General features: G+C 58.3%; 2 protein-coding genes across 3 annotated transcripts; one reads left to right on the forward strand and one right to left on the reverse strand.

Annotated features, from left to right (window-relative positions):
• Nucleotides 1-39: 39 nt before the first annotated feature.
• ACY1 (aminoacylase 1) lies at nucleotides 40-5,352 on the forward strand. Of its 2 annotated transcripts, none has more exons than XM_075547452.1 (15): nucleotides 40-175; nucleotides 564-675; nucleotides 1,435-1,499; nucleotides 1,586-1,690; nucleotides 2,723-2,817; nucleotides 3,126-3,202; nucleotides 3,275-3,364; nucleotides 3,454-3,510; nucleotides 3,846-3,919; nucleotides 4,006-4,055; nucleotides 4,169-4,313; nucleotides 4,411-4,479; nucleotides 4,823-4,902; nucleotides 4,995-5,055; nucleotides 5,144-5,352. In XM_075547452.1, exons 2-15 carry the CDS (start codon nucleotides 582-584, stop codon nucleotides 5,306-5,308), a joined length of 1,227 nt encoding a protein of 408 aa, XP_075403567.1. In that variant the 5' UTR covers nucleotides 40-175; nucleotides 564-581; the 3' UTR covers nucleotides 5,309-5,352. The 2 variants fall into 2 exon arrangements, with proteins under 2 accessions (XP_075403567.1, XP_075403568.1); XM_075547453.1 differs by having other exon boundaries at nucleotides 57-175; nucleotides 545-675.
• A 1,211-nt stretch (nucleotides 5,353-6,563) lies between these two features.
• On the reverse strand, nucleotides 6,564-8,316 carry RPL29 (ribosomal protein L29). The gene is made up of 4 exons (XM_075547462.1): nucleotides 8,206-8,316; nucleotides 7,882-7,926; nucleotides 7,584-7,648; nucleotides 6,564-7,047 (listed from the first exon to the last, which is right to left on the reverse strand). The coding sequence occupies exons 2-4, from the start codon at nucleotides 7,916-7,918 to the stop codon at nucleotides 6,673-6,675; spliced, it is 477 nt and encodes a 158-aa protein (XP_075403577.1). The 5' UTR covers nucleotides 7,919-7,926; nucleotides 8,206-8,316; the 3' UTR covers nucleotides 6,564-6,672.
• Nucleotides 8,317-14,468: the final 6,152 nt, after the last annotated feature.

Here is a 14,468-nt window from a genome sequence, read left to right on the forward strand (position 1 = left end):
GGGCCACGCCCCGTGGCCCGCGGCCCGGGTCCAGCCACGTGGGGGGCGGGCCGGGGCGGGTCTGAGCGCGCGACCTCGCCAGACCCGAGCGCCGGACTCAGTCCGGGGTGGGCGCTGGGGAGCAAGGGAGTGCGGCCTGGAGGCCGGGACGGAGCGAGGGCGATCCCGGAGAGAGGTAGCGGGCCTGGGGCGCTACGGCGGGAGAGCCGCCCTAATTGCTTGGGAGAGGTGCTTGGAGCGGGGAGGTGGGGGGCGGAAGCGAATGCCCAGCCAACCGAGGCCCAGAACGGGCTTAGCTGGTCCCTAGCCTCAGCCTTGCTGTAAAGTGAGGCAGGAACTTCATGAGATCTCTGGGGTGGGGTGGGGGCGGTGGGGGGGACGGGTTAAATGAGGAAATGTGTTGACAGCGGTGCCTGGAACAGGTTGGGTGCTCTGTAACTGGGGGAGACCCCGTCTCCTTTTCGGTGGGCCCACTCTGCGGGACACACGGAGAAACTTGAGGGTGCAGACGGGCTAAGCTTGCCCTGCTGGGAGGGGTCCCCAGCCTCTGGTCTTGCCCCCAGCCTTCCACCTGCAGTACCATGGCCGGCACGGGTCCCCAGGGCGAGCACCCATCTGTGACACTCTTCCGCCAGTACCTGCGCATCCGCACCGTGCAGCCAGAGCCTGACTACGGTGAGACCCCAGGGTTCGCCACAGGGCACTAAGGGGCGAGAACTGCAAGCTAAACCAGCCCACCCCCAGTCACCCAACCTAACCCCAGGAGTTTCCCCAACTGGCCCCGCCATGACCCTAGCCACTCCCTAGGACATCAATCAGCCTGGGGCAGCCCTCCAAGCTGCAGGCCAGGACTCTGCTGCTTCCAAAGTCACTCCTGGCGACTGCTTAAGGGTCGCGTCCACCTTACTCCCCACTGGGGAGACTGGGACAACTGGAGGAGGAGATCCTGCACCCCCCCCCCAAGGTGTAGATAAAAGCCACAGCGCCAGGGTGACTGGGGATTTTGTGGGTGGGCACAGCTCCCTGCTCCATGAGCTCGCTCCCAGCTGGCAGAAGTTAAATGGCTAATGGATCCCCATATGTCTGTGCCAGTGACCCATTTGCTGCCACCCAGTCTGCAAAGGTTGGGGCTGCAGAGTGGATGCCAACTCAAGGCAACCCCTGGTGGGCAGAGTCACACTGGTCCAAGGTAGTTTCCAAAGCTGTGGTCGCAAGGCTGGGTTTGAACTGCCAGCCTTTGGGTCAGGTGCTGATTAAGAGCCCTTGTATCACCCAGGCATCTGAAAGGTCACCAGCCAGCCACAAAGGCCACCAAGGGAACAGACATGCCGGTGGCTGCAAGCGTGCCGCTCTGTTCCCTTCTCTGAGCTGCACCTGGGCTGGGGGGGCTGGGGGAGGTGCACTCCAGCCCCTCCAAGACTCTGTTGCCCCCAGGGGCTGCCGTGGCCTTCCTTGAGGAGCAAGGCCGTCAGCTGGGCTTGGGCTGTCAGAAAGTGGAGGTGAGCCTGGGATCCTGAGCGAGGAGAGGTGGGGCTCGCATTCTACCTCACCCTGTGCTGACCAGCCCCGTCCTCACCCCCTCCAGGTGGCACCTGGCCGTGTAGTCACCGTGCTGACCTGGCCAGGCACCAACCCCAAGCTCTCCTCCATCTTGCTCAACTCCCACACAGATGTGGTGCCTGTCTTCAAGGTTTGTGTGCAGGGGTGGGGGGAGGAGGGGCGGCAGTAGGGAGGGCTGAGGAGCCCAACTTCAGGGAACTCTAGGCTGATGAACGACCCAAACATCTCGTGCTTGTGTACATTTGCCCACGCTTTGGAGCTCTGGTGCTATGTATAGTGGTTACCCATTGGGCTGCTGACCACCAGGTCGGCGGTTTGGAACCACCAGCCACTTCGAGGGAGAAAGATGAGGCTTCCTATTTCTGTAACTCCTAAAGACCCACCGAGGCAGTTCTATCCCTCTACCCTGCCCCGTGGAGACCCGTGAGTTGGAATTGACGCAGTGACATGGAGTTGGGTGTTTGGAGGGGCGACGAGCCAGCCTTGACTTACGGCAAACTCCCTGCATTCACCTGCAGCCTTTTAAAGTCCTTGGCAAGGCTCCAGCTCACAGGCCGGCGTAGAACTGCCCCAAGTTTGGAGGATTTCCATAGCTCTGAATTCTATGGAAGCAGACCACTGCAATGTCTTCCCAGGGAGTAGCTGGTGGGGTGAAAGGCCAGCCTCTTTGGCTAGCGTACACCACGACCGCCCCACCCCCTGTGTCACGGGGGCCTCCATCTTGCCTGGGAGACCCGCCACCTTCATACAGAGCCCTTAACAAACAGAAACACCTCCCTCACGGCCATGGAATCAATTCTGACCTGCTGCAGTCCCCCCCACCCCATCCCAGAACTGGCCCCCGTGGGTTTCTGAGACTGTCACTTGACGGGACTGCAAAGTCCAGTCTTTCTCCTGAGGAGCAGCTGGTGGGTGTGAACTGCTGACCCTGTGGTCGGCAGGCTGACAAGTCACTGGGACGCCGCGAGGACTTCTTCAAGCGGCTGTCACTACCCAGGACGGGTGGAAGAGGCAGAGATGGGGGTGTCCATCAGCTGCCCTCCTCTGTCCCCCACACCACCTCTCTTGTCACCCAACTTAATGACGTCCTCCCAGGGCAGGGTGCCCCTTGGCCCGAGGGGGTTAAGGACGAGACTTGAGTCTCTCTTCATGCCTGCAACAGGAGCACTGGAGCCATGACCCCTTCGGGGCCTTCAAGGACGCTGGGGGCTACATCTATGCCAGGGGTACACAGGACATGAAGTGTGTCAGCATCCAGTGAGTGACCTCTGTTCCCAGGTCCCCACAGTGGATGGACCCAAGGTCTGGGTATGGCTGGAGAACCCCAGCACCGAGTGGCCTCTGAGCCCTGTACTGTGGACAGGAGCTAGCAGCCCTGACCACTGCTTGACAGGGTGATGTGAAGTCCAGGCCCAGGGGCAGGCTGGGGCTCCCACAGTGCCCTACCAGGCTGTGACGGCTATGTCCAGGACCAGGGGTGGGGTGGGGGTGCTCCCACCTGCCAGGCATGCCTGCCCTGCCAGTTTCCCCTGCCCCTGGCTCCGTCCCTCTCACTGCCCACTCAGGTACCTGGAGGCCGTGCGGAGGCTGAAGGCTGAGGGCCACCGTTTCCCCAGAACTATCCACATGACATTCGTGCCAGGTAGGGGTGGCTCGGGTGGGGGCCCCTGTGGGGAGGGGTGTCCCTCGCCTCACGACCCTGCTCCTGTGGCAGATGAGGAGATCGGGGGTCACACGGGCATGGAGCTGTTTGTGCAGTGCCCTGAGTTTCAGGCCCTGAGGACTGGCTTTGCCTTGGATGAGGGTGAGCAGGGTGACAGCTGCCCAAGGGGAGGAGCGGGGGCCACCGTGGGGGGCTGGGCAACTCCACCCGAGTCCCCTTCCACACTTCAGGCCTGGCCAACCCCACGGACGCGTTCACTGTGTTTTACAGCGAGCGGAGCCCTTGGTGTGAGTATGGGCACCGAGGGTGGGGTGCCATCCCTGTACCCATGGGCAATTAGGCCAGAGAGGGTGAAGGCCTGCTGGGGGCCACACAGCGAGTGGGACATGAATAGACCCAGGACCCAGGGCCTCTTGTCTCCCAACCTCTTCTGTCGGGGTGTCTCCTTCCTGTTTCCTTAACCAAGGGCTTCCCTGAGGGCTGGCCCTGCCTGACTGGGGCAGAGACCAGCTCTCTGCCAGGGGCGGGAGGGGCAGTGCCCTTCCAGGAGAGCTTGGAAGGAGGAGGAGACCCAGGCCCCCACAGGGCCGCCCCTGCTGAAGACGCCCCTGCACCTCTCCAGGGGTGCGGGTCACAAGCACGGGGCAGCCTGGCCATGGCTCTCACTTCATCGAGAACACGGCCGCAGAGAAGCTGGTGCGTGGTGCGGTGGGGGTGGGGGGCATGGGGTAGCCGGGTGCTCAGCCCAGGGACTGCTCTTACCTCTCCTCATGTTCTCTCAGCACAAAGTTATGAGCTTAGTCATGGCATTCCGGGAGAAGGAGAGGCAGAGGTGAGGCGGCCTGGGGAAAGGGGGAGAGGGCTGCTGTGCAGGAGAGCGGGGGCTCCCCAATGTCTGCTGCTCCTTGCTGCCTCTCCCCTCAACTCCCCCCCCCCACCCCTCAGGCTGCAGTCAAACCCAAGGCTGACTCTGGGGGCCGTGACCTCCGTGAACCTGACTAAGCTGGAGGGCGGCGTGGCCTATAACGTGGTACCCGCCACCATGACCGCCAGCTTTGACTTCCGAGTGGCACCCGATGTGGACCTGAAGGTGCCACCCCACCCCACCCTGGGCTGGGCAGAGGGCGGGACCCCGTCGGAGCTCCTCAGAGGCTGTGTCAGCCAGCCTCTCCCCCGCCTTCTCATAGGCTTTTGAGGAGCAGCTGCAGGGCTGGTGCCGCGAGGCTGGCAAGGGGGTCACCTTGGAGTTTGTTCAGGTATGGGTTTAGGACCTGAGGTCACCTGGGAGCTGACTGGTGCCGTGGGGGTGTGGGCTTGGCATGCTTGCTGGCATCTGGTCATGCCTTCAGTTGTGAGACACACGCTTGAGTCTCCCAAGAAGCACTAGTGGGGTTGTTGGCTACCCCGGTGGACATAAAACTCAACTGGTTTCCTCCCCATGTGGTCCTTGTGAGCCAGTGTCGGGAAGGAGACATGGACACTTCAGGGACAGAGAGGACCTGTGTCCAGCTGTGGGTGGGGGTGGGGGCAAAGCCCACCCCATGAGGAACAGGCCTCGTGCCCCTGCCCTGATCCTGCCTCTGACTTCCCTCACCGCAGAAGTGGACTGAGCCCCGAGTGACCCCGACTGATGACTCGGACCCCTGGTGGGCAGTGTTCAGTGGGGTTTGCAAGGACATGTGAGTGCCGTGGACAGCCTGTCCCTATCCTGCAGGCTCTCCTGGTGTGCTCCGCGACACCCCCCCCCCTCACCAGGCTCTCCCTCCTGCAGGAATCTCACTCTGGAACCCCAGATCTTTCCTGCAGCCACAGACAGCCGCTACCTCCGTGCGGTGAGGGCCGGGCGCCACGGTGGGAGGGGAGGCAGCGTGGGGCGGGCCTGGCAGCAGTCTTCCATAGCGACTCTCCCTCCCGCTGCAGGTGGGGGTGCCCGCCCTGGGCTTCTCGCCCATGAACCGCACGCCCGTGCTGCTGCACGACCACGACGAGCGGCTGCACGAGGACGTGTTCCTTCGCGGCATCGACTTCTACGCGCGCCTGCTGCCTGCCCTGGCCAGTGTGCCGGCCCTGCCCACGGACCGCTGAGCCCCACCCCCAATAAAGTGGCCCACAGGCGCCTCTCAAGCACAGTGAGACATTTGCTTTCTCCCAGCGTGGATCCACCTCACTGCAGAGATGCAGCTGTGCCCCCACCTGGCACTGATCAGCCCTGCATGCCCATCCACCAGGACCCCCGTTCCTGTTCTCAGGGGTGTCACCCCACATCCCACCTGTGCGGCACCAGCTCACAGCCAGATTCCTGACTTTGGGCAATCTTGAGGGAGGGGCGGAAGCCACGTGTGGGACAGCTAGTACTTGCTGGTCAAGCCTACAGGCTGACAGGCATGTGTGACCTGCTCAGCCATCGACAGCAGGGGGGCAGACATAGGAACCCACAGCCAACAAGTCGGTGTGGACTCGAACATCTTGTACAGCAGGGTACAACTGCCCCAGAGTTCCCAAGAGCAACTCCTTCCCGGAGCAGAAAGCCCTTTCCCCAGCCCTGGTAGGACAAGCCAGTTCACCAGCGTCCCTGGTACTGTGGTCAGGAGGCACAGATGTGTGCAGAGGCCCCGGGTGGCCAGATAGATGAGCCTGGCCCTGGTTAGCCTGGGCAGCAGGACCAGCTTGTGAAGCTGGAGGGGAAGTGGAGGAGCTGCACATGGCCTGGTTTGTTCCTAGCAAGACTAATAGTGACCCCCTCCCCTGCCCTCCTGGAGAATGCAGGTGGACACCATGGGGAGCTCCACCACTTTAACCATCACCCAGTTCCCTGCTTTGCACAGGGCTGGCTCACTGCCTTTGTTTGAGCCCGACTTTGGGGTCCCGAGCCTCCTCAAAAGGAGCATTCCTCTTTCCAGGGGGTGCTGACTGGATCTGAGGCCCAGCACCAGCTTTCAAGGTTCTACCCCCCAGGGCAGTCAGCATCCCAGGGGCACCACCAGCAGCACCCCCCCTACTCATTTGAGCATTAGGGATCCTGTAGATATACCAGCTAACCCAGGAATCAAGAGGAGACCCTACTCCTACCCTACATATCACAGGGGTTCCTAGGATTCTGGCCATTCCTGTCAGAAAGGCAGTCCCTAAGACCAGACTTCCATGGCTGTAGTCAGAGCAGCCTGTCTGGACGGCCTTAGGCCAGAGTTCCAGGCAGCAACTCCCCACAGGCACCAACAAGGGCTCTTCCTTTACCAGCTGCCTGCCCAGTGGCCAGCAAGCTCTCTGCCCCACAGAAGGCTGAGCACTTCTCCCCAAAAGCAAACGCACCACTGCAGCCCCCAACACAAGCAGACCGAAAACAGCGCCACGTGGGTTTATTTGTACAACAAACAGCACAAGAAGACACCAGCGCCATGCAGGCAGCAGCGCAGTGCTCACACCAGTCCCTCTCGCCCTCACAAAGAACTCTACTTTGTGGGAGCCTGGGGGCCTTTGGGAGCTTGAGCTGGGGCGCCTTTGGGAGCTTTTGCTGGAGTCGTGGCCTTGGCTGGAGCATCAGCCTTGCTTTGTGCCTTGGCCTTGGGCCGGCAGAGCCTCAGACCCTTGGCAATACGTGCCCGAGCCCGCTTGCCAAGCTTGGGGTGGGCAATGTAGGCCAGTCGGCTGAGCTTGCGGTTGACGCCCATTGGGATCTTGGCCTTGACCTCTGTGGGCTTCACAAGATCCTTGATGGCCTCAGCACGAGCAGCCGCAGCCTTGGCGTTGTTGGCCTGCATTTTCTTCAGGCCCTTCTTGTTGTGCTTCTTGGCGAAGCGCATATTCCTCAGGAACTTGGGGTCCACCTGGAAGGCAGGAAAGGCGTTAGCGCACTGTGAGGTGCTCCACCCCACGGAGGTGGGGAAGACTGTGAGCCCCGGCAAAGGGGCCTGCTGGCAACTAAGCAGTAGATGCTACAGCATCTCAACCCTCAGAACCGATTCCTGGAGAACCGTTCAGAGCACCCCTTGAAGCTGAAACTCGAGTCTGCTGGTGGGCACGCAGAGCCATTGCTGCCGCCCCACTTGCAGACACCAGAGAAGTTATCAGTCAGGTGCAACATGGCTGCCCTCTCTGCCAGGGAGGAGTCAAAGACCAAGCCTGTTCGTTACACCACCGCAGCACAGGGGAAGCCGAGGCAGAAAGGTGTGGTGGCCCACCCCAGAGGTTTCATCGAGTGCTGGGGACAAGCTCAATTCTACTCACCGAGGACCACCCCCTCCTTCCCCAGCTAATCCCGAGAATCCCTAATACAGGCGACAGAGCTGCCCCACAAGCAGAATCCGGTCAGGCTGAGGCAGGGTTTGCGGGTCTCGCTGGGGCTGGCAGGGAAGATACTCACCCCCTTAAGAGATTCGTATCGTTGTGACCGGGGTTTTTTGATGCCGTTTCTGTGCCATTTCCGGGCTGTGGGGGAAAGGAATTAAGCCCTAAGGAGATGTACTCACTGGAAGCCACCAGTTAACCACAGCTGGCAGGCTTGGGAGACCCCTGTCTCGAAGGGCAAGCACTGGAGGTACCGGGAATGAGCGAGAGCAACACCAGTCCCAGGCTCCCGGTGGAAACGCGCCCCCATCCTCCCCACCCCCATTGCTGGCCGGGCCTGGGCCCCGACGGGAGACGGGGCCTGAGAAACTTACATTGGTTGTGCGTGGTGTGGTTCTTGGATTTGGCCATGTTTGCACCTGGAGGAAGGTGGGAATCAGTGGGGCTGCCTCTAAAACCCAAGTAATGTCCCCCCGCCAAAAAAAAATCCCTCCCCAAACTGCGCCCCTAGAAACTTTAAAATCTAAGCTCTACCGCTTCCCCTTTCCATCCGTCCCTCAAGGCCCAAAGAGCACTACCGCCCGCCCCGGCCTCAGTTCCCACAGCCACACGGTCAGCCCCTGCCCTCCCTCGGGCACGCGGCCCTCTGCTCCTCCTGGGCCGAGGATGGAGCTCGATACCGAGCGGCTAGAACTCACCGACGCCTGCAGCTCCCGGAACGCAGGGACCGGAAGAGAGAGAGAAAGTCGCGGTGCAGCACGGGAAATAGGGTCGACAAAGCCGGAAGTTTCCGCTGGAAAAGCTTCCCCCGGCGCCGGGAAGAAAGGTTCCTAGGCTCGAGTGACCGAGAACCAAGCGGAGAGGCCCCGCCCCCGGGCCTTCGTGGCTCGGGGTCCCGTGAGCGGTCTCGAAGTTCTCGCGAGATGTTCAGCGGGAAGGTCCGGTCCGTGGGTGTGAAAGGACTCGGGCTGTGGGGCTCCGAGGCCGCCGGCGGTAAGGCTGCAGCGAAGTGGGCGAGGAAAGGGCGCAGGCCGCACCTGGGGTACAGGGGAGAGGGCCCAGCTCCTCCTCAGTTCTGGACTTGAACTTCCGGGTAGCGCTGCTGAATGGGATGGGCCGTGCCGCGAGTTGTGTGATCCTAAAGGGGTTGTTGTCTGTTGTCAGGCGTGTTCTGGGAGACGACTCTTGGACATCCACATTGAGTAGGCGGTGCTTCCTAGTACTTCTCTGGTCCTCTTGCGATTCCTTCGCCTCGCTCAGGGGAACCTGCGGACGCTCTAAAGTACAAACCAGATGCTGCCTTTTAAAGACTCGAGGTCACAGATTGCCGCGATAAGTTACTGCCCTCTGTGTCCCGTCCCCCCCACCCCCAGGCCTCCCTGGACGGCCCTCTGGAAAAGAGCGACCAGGAAGGGGGTGGGGCGGATCAAACAGACCCTCTGCGGAGGGCCTGCAGGGTGGGGGTGCTGGTGCGGGGTAAGGGTTCTCAATTGTGATCACGTTGGTTAGGAATCCTCAGGGTAGTTTGGGGACAAGTGGGTTCTGACCCACAGGAACCCGTCACGACAGCGACCCCCTCACCACTGTTCCTCATCTTGAGCGCCTCCATCTCATCGAGGGCCTTCTTTGTCGCTGCCCCACACGTCACCAAACAGGATGTCCTCCAGGGACTGGCCTCTCCTGACAACAGGTCCATCGTGCGTGAGTCCAAGTCCAACCTTCGCGCCTCTAAGGGTGTTCCGTTGTGTTCGTGGCAGAGGCAGATTGCTGTTCGCTCTCACCCAGCGCTGCTGCTGGGTGGGCGGGTTCACACCTTCAGCCTTTTGGCTAGAAGCTCCGCCTCCCTCTTGTGTCTCACACTTGTCCTTCCAGGGCTCCTTAAGTGCTTGGCCACTAAGAGGAAAAGTTGGTGACTCGACCCCCCCACGCAGATACCTTGACAGGAAGTCCTCGGATGTGCCTCTGAAAGCCCCAGCCTTGGGAGCCCAGGGGGATTTAGTGCCCCCTCCCAGGCTCTCTGTGTCCTCTGGCCTCATTGGCTCCCCTCGCGGCACTGTGCCGGACTCTCATGACGTTGCTTCTCTGCTCAGGGTTGTCTTCCTCATCACAAATGTCACCAGCTTGAGACTGGTCCGGCTGCTCCTGTTTTTGCCTGGCCTGGGGCAATGCCTGGTGTGGAGCAGGGGTTTCATGAGCCACCTGCCGGGTTTAAGTTGCTTGGCAAGGTGGATTCATAGAGCGATTGCTGAGGGAGAAAGGCAGAGGACAGGGGTGGTGTGGAGGCCTTCTTCCTGAAGCCTTCCTGAGAAGGGGGAACGGGCAGAAGGAAGAGAAGGCTCCGGTGCTGACCACAGGTGACACGGTACCAAGGAAGTGACAGTGGAGGCCAGAAAGGAATGTGTCCCTGGGCACATGGAGGAGCTGATGGGCAGAGGCAGGGGCTGTAGAAGATACAGGCTGGCACGGTCTTCGGCTGGGTTCTCTGTGGGAGAAGAAGCAGAGAGGCATGCTTATGGAAATATATCAACGGAAACCCAAGCCCACTGCTCTCCAATTGCACCTGGAGGGCGGAGCAGGCCCGCCTGCCGGTGGTCCCATCTTTATGGAAGCCCACTGCCTCCTCTCTCTCCTGGCCGCTGGGTGTGAGCCGCCCATCTTTCTGCTGGCAACCATCGTGCGAGGGGGCCTCCTTTAGAGATGCATAGATGGAAGGGATTCAGAGATTTGTGGAGGCTGCCAAGTTCTGACTTTGTGGGTTAGCCTTCAGGTTTTAGGGGCTGAGGGACCCTACTGGGGCAGGTCAGATGCCTCACAGGCTGCTTGTCTGCAGGCAGCAGGAGCTAGTGACCCTCCCACTTCAGCAGTGCAGGCTGCAGACTGCTGGCTCACACTCCAAGACTGGAGGGCAGAGGAAGCAGGGTTGAGAGAGAGCAAGCTCTGCCAAGAAGGGCATTTGAGTCTATTAGATGCAGGCCTCTACCCTGGGCAAGCTGCCCTCTCACCTGATTGGCTGCTCACATCAGATCACAAAGCAGAGAATATTACTATGTAATATCCACCAAACCACCGGGGACCCTGGCCTGACCAGGGTGACACTCGCCACTGTCCACCCTTGTCAGCCCAGTGCTGTGCACACCTCCCGACCCACTCATGCTCTCTAAGCTAGTCTAGTCCAGCCAGCGTAGGCGTTGTGGAGTGTAGCTGTCATCCGCCGTAAATGCACCTGATTCACGATAAAAAGTTTGAAAGCAAAACAGACTGCAAAGTCGTACTTGTGCCTGACATGAGACCTCTAGCACTTGTACAACCAAGATTTCCCTAGCCTTTTCACATCTTATACTTTGTAATAAGAACTGGAATATAAATTTTCCATTTATAAAAGGAATAGTGAGAGAACAAAACAAAGATGCTGTCTGTCTGTGTGTGGGTGTATGTATATCTACACACCCACACATACACACCCACACATACATATACGTACCCACACATACACACCCACACATACATATACATACCCTCACATACACACACATACCCACACATACATTTACATACCCACACATACCCACATATACATACACGCACACACACACCCATATACATACCCACACACATATATACACCCACACATACATATACGTACCCACACATGCACAGTAGGGGCAACACTGTCCACTAGCTTTCAATTCCACGTCTCCACAAACTTTCCGAGGTTTCTTTGTGTGAACAAGAAGGGCATGACTTCATGTCATGTACTTTGGACCTGTTAATCAGGAGGGCCAGGCCTTGGGAGGACGTCGTGCTTGATGAAGGAGAGGGTGGGTGAGAAGGAGTCACCTCTTCAGCGAGGTAGAGGGGCGCAGTGGCTGCGGCACCCAGCTCAAGCGTAGCCCTGATTGCGAGGATGGCGCAGGACCAGGAAGGTATTGTTCTGTAGTAGATGGAGATATATAGTGTGTACATTGTAACTATATATGTATATACATGCATGTGTGTATAGGTACATATGTACTTACATACGCATAGATATGGCTTTTAAAAGCTCATGGAAAAATCCCATTATCTTTTCATTCCATTTTCCTACGAACTTTCTGAAGACCCTTTATATAAATCCATGTAAACAAGGAAGAAATCAGTTATCACCCTTGGCCTCTCTGCTCATAACTGGTCCTGTGGCAGTGACTGGCATTCCCAGCTCCCTTCTCCCACCGCCCATTCGGTACCCCTTTGTCCTCAGCACCATCTCAGGTGGCAGTGGCCTTTTGGTGGGCTGACCCAAACTTCATTCCCTGGGTGGGTGGGTGTCCATCGACTTTCATCCCAGGGCGTAGGGGGCCCAACATTGGCCCTATGGGATCACTGACTACAGTCGTGCACGTCCTGCCTCCGTGACATCACAGCAGCCCCATCTGCCCCTCGTGACCAGGACCGCACACCAGCGGCCAGGTGGTGTCCTGACCTGCCGAGTCAGCAGACGTTGGCTCCGTGCTAGAGGGTGTTTGACAAAGAGAAAGATATTTTCGTGGCTTATGAGGGAGGTGCCACAGCCCCACAGGACAACCCTGCTGACCCTGCTCACCATCACGATCGATTGTCCCTGTGCTGGGGGCGGGAGACGCCAGCTCTGGAGGAGGGTGTCCTCTTGGTCAACTCCGAGGAGGAAGGCCCTTGTCTTTTTGAGTCCTTGCCCCTGGGCCATCCTCACGGGCTCAGGATCTCTCCTCCGTCATCGCTCCATACCGGATCTACTTATGCTGTGTAAGCCATCCCAAACAGAACAGACAGCTCATCCCACCCCAGGCACACCGACAGACACGGTGCGTGCGCAAATGAGGACTCACAAAGGCAGCTCGACCTGCAGTCCTGAAGGTGGGGTTAGAGGAGGGAGCAGGGCGATCTGACAGTGTGTGGTCCTGGAGAGATGGCAAGCAGACTGGCGGAGGAGACCTGGGTGACTTTAAGGAAAACTGGCTGCCCTCGGGGCAGTGGCTCCTTCAGCTCCTAGTGGGTCGTGGCCCCTGCTCAGGATTCGGGCTCGCTGGCTGAGCATGAGGGCAGAGCAAGCAGTGGGCCCACAGGGGACCACAGTGGGAGGGGGAGCAGACAGTGCACCCATCTGGGATCGGCCTGGGCCCACGCTGGGAACCTGGCTTCCAGGCGAGAATGAGTAGGTCTGACTGTGACCTCAGGGGGTGCCACAGGAAACCCTGCCTTGGGTCACAGGAAGAGATGGCGCAGCCGCCACCCTTGTGGGGAAGGTGCTCTTCTCCCTCCCTGTAGGGATTGAATGCGTCCTCTCAAAATATGTGTCGGTCAAGGAAGGCACGAGTCGAGCAGGGCACAGATGGCACCGATGAAACACACCATACTCTTCTGGTTCCAGGAGGCTTCCTGACCCCCACGCTCATGAGCCCAGTCCTGCCGTTCACTGCAGGCTAGACCCGAGCATGTGCACAGGCGCAGAGAAGCACTGACAACACACAGAATCCAGGTCAGATAAACCTCTCGGGAACAGAAATGGGAGTAGCGATCCCAGGATGGTAGAGGGGAGGAGGGGAAGAAGGGGGAACTGGTCACAGTGATCAACACCTAACCATTACCCGCCCCGACCCCAGGGAGAAGCAACAAACCATGGGGGGAGGGAGACGGCACAAGATATGGACACAATGATCATTATCAAGGTCACGAGAATTGGATGGGGGAAGGAGGGGAAAAAAAGAGCTGATAACAAGGGCTCAAATAGAAAGTAAATGTTTAGAAAAGAATGATGGCAACATATGATATGAACAAATATGCTTGATGCAATTGATGTATGGATTGTTATAAGAGCTGTAAGAGCCCCCAATAAAATGATCTTTTAATAAAAACTGTGTTGGAGCCCTAACCTCTCTTCCTGTGGATTCAGTCTGTCGCACCTGAGGACCAAGGGCTCTCTTCAGCAGCTGAATGGAGGTGGAGGTGGCGTCAGGGTGGGGTGAGTCTCGAACCTACTCCCTTTTGAGAAGTAAGCAAAACAAAACAAAAGCCTGTTCATTAAAGCCTCCCCGTTTCTCCTAGCTTTTCTAAGAAGAGCAGGCTTCAGGGGCACCCACGTTTATCTTTTCCTCCTTCCCCACCTTCTTCATGACCTTTTGCTTTCTCCATGATTAATGTTCTTTTGACGTCAAATGAGAGAAATAATGAAGTCCAAGAACTGAACAGAAGTTTTCAAAGGGCAGCTCAAGAAGACAACGTCAAATATTATAACGAAATGCACAAAGACCTAGAGTTGGAAAACCAAAAAGGAAGAACACACTCAGCCTATCTTAAACTATCTTGAAGAAACTCAAGAAAAATTCAAGCCTAGAATTTCAATATTGAAGGATTTCATGGACAAACTTGAACGGGACGGGCAGCATCAAAAGAAGATGGACAGAATGCACGGACTAGAATCACAGCACCCGAGACCCGGCCAGCAGTCTAGCATTTCAGGAGGTAGCATGTGAGCAAGGATCGATGGTGCTGAGGAAGAAACCCAAGCTGCCCTGAAAGAACAAGCCAAGAACAAGCTCCTGGAAGGGATGGGATTCCAATGGAAACGTCCCAACCAGCTGATGAATCACTGCAACATGGAAGACAGCTACCTGGCCAGCTGACTAGAAGAGATCCGTATTCGTACCTGAGATAGTTCAGGTTTATTGGGCCAACCTGGCCGATAAGCACGTGGGATTAATTGAAGGGCGGAGAGAGAAATGGCTCAGTGAACCTCGTCTTTCTAGTTCTCTGATGGTTAGACCAGGGTGTGGCTCCCTTAGCCAGTTCTTGGAGACATCCCTGAGGAGAAGCCACATGGTCCTACCCCGATGCAGCCCTGGGTCCTGGAGCAGCCACCTGTAGAGCCCTGCTAGTGCTGAGATGCTTACACACGCACTGATTCAGCTTTCCTCCTGCAGTCGGCATCATAGTGTGTTTTGTGAGATGG

Source organism: Tenrec ecaudatus, chromosome 4, assembly GCF_050624435.1.
Source record: "Tenrec ecaudatus isolate mTenEca1 chromosome 4, mTenEca1.hap1, whole genome shotgun sequence".
NCBI classification, from domain to species: Eukaryota; Metazoa; Chordata; class Mammalia; order Afrosoricida; family Tenrecidae; genus Tenrec; species Tenrec ecaudatus.

What these genes read in the sequence shown, in the direction of transcription:
- ACY1 (XM_075547452.1), top strand. Translation starts at nt 582, where the DNA reads ATGGCCGGCACGGGTCCCCAGGGCGAGCACCCATCTGTGACACTCTTC. An exon ending in TGGGCTGTCAGAAAGTGGAG is followed by an intron (nt 1,500 to 1,585) that starts GTGAGCCTGGGA and finishes CACCCCCTCCAG; the next exon opens with GTGGCACCTGGCCGTGTAGT. An exon ending in TGGCTTTGCCTTGGATGAGG is followed by an intron (nt 3,365 to 3,453) that starts GTGAGCAGGGTG and finishes TCCACACTTCAG; the next exon opens with GCCTGGCCAACCCCACGGAC.
- RPL29 (XM_075547462.1), bottom strand. Translation starts at nt 7,918, where the DNA reads ATGGCCAAATCCAAGAACCACACCACGCACAACCAAT. An exon ending in CCACACCACGCACAACCAAT is followed by an intron (nt 7,649 to 7,881) that starts GTAAGTTTCTCA and finishes TTTCCCCCACAG; the next exon opens with CCCGGAAATGGCACAGAAAC. An exon ending in GATACGAATCTCTTAAGGGG is followed by an intron (nt 7,048 to 7,583) that starts GTGAGTATCTTC and finishes CCTGCCTTCCAG; the next exon opens with GTGGACCCCAAGTTCCTGAG.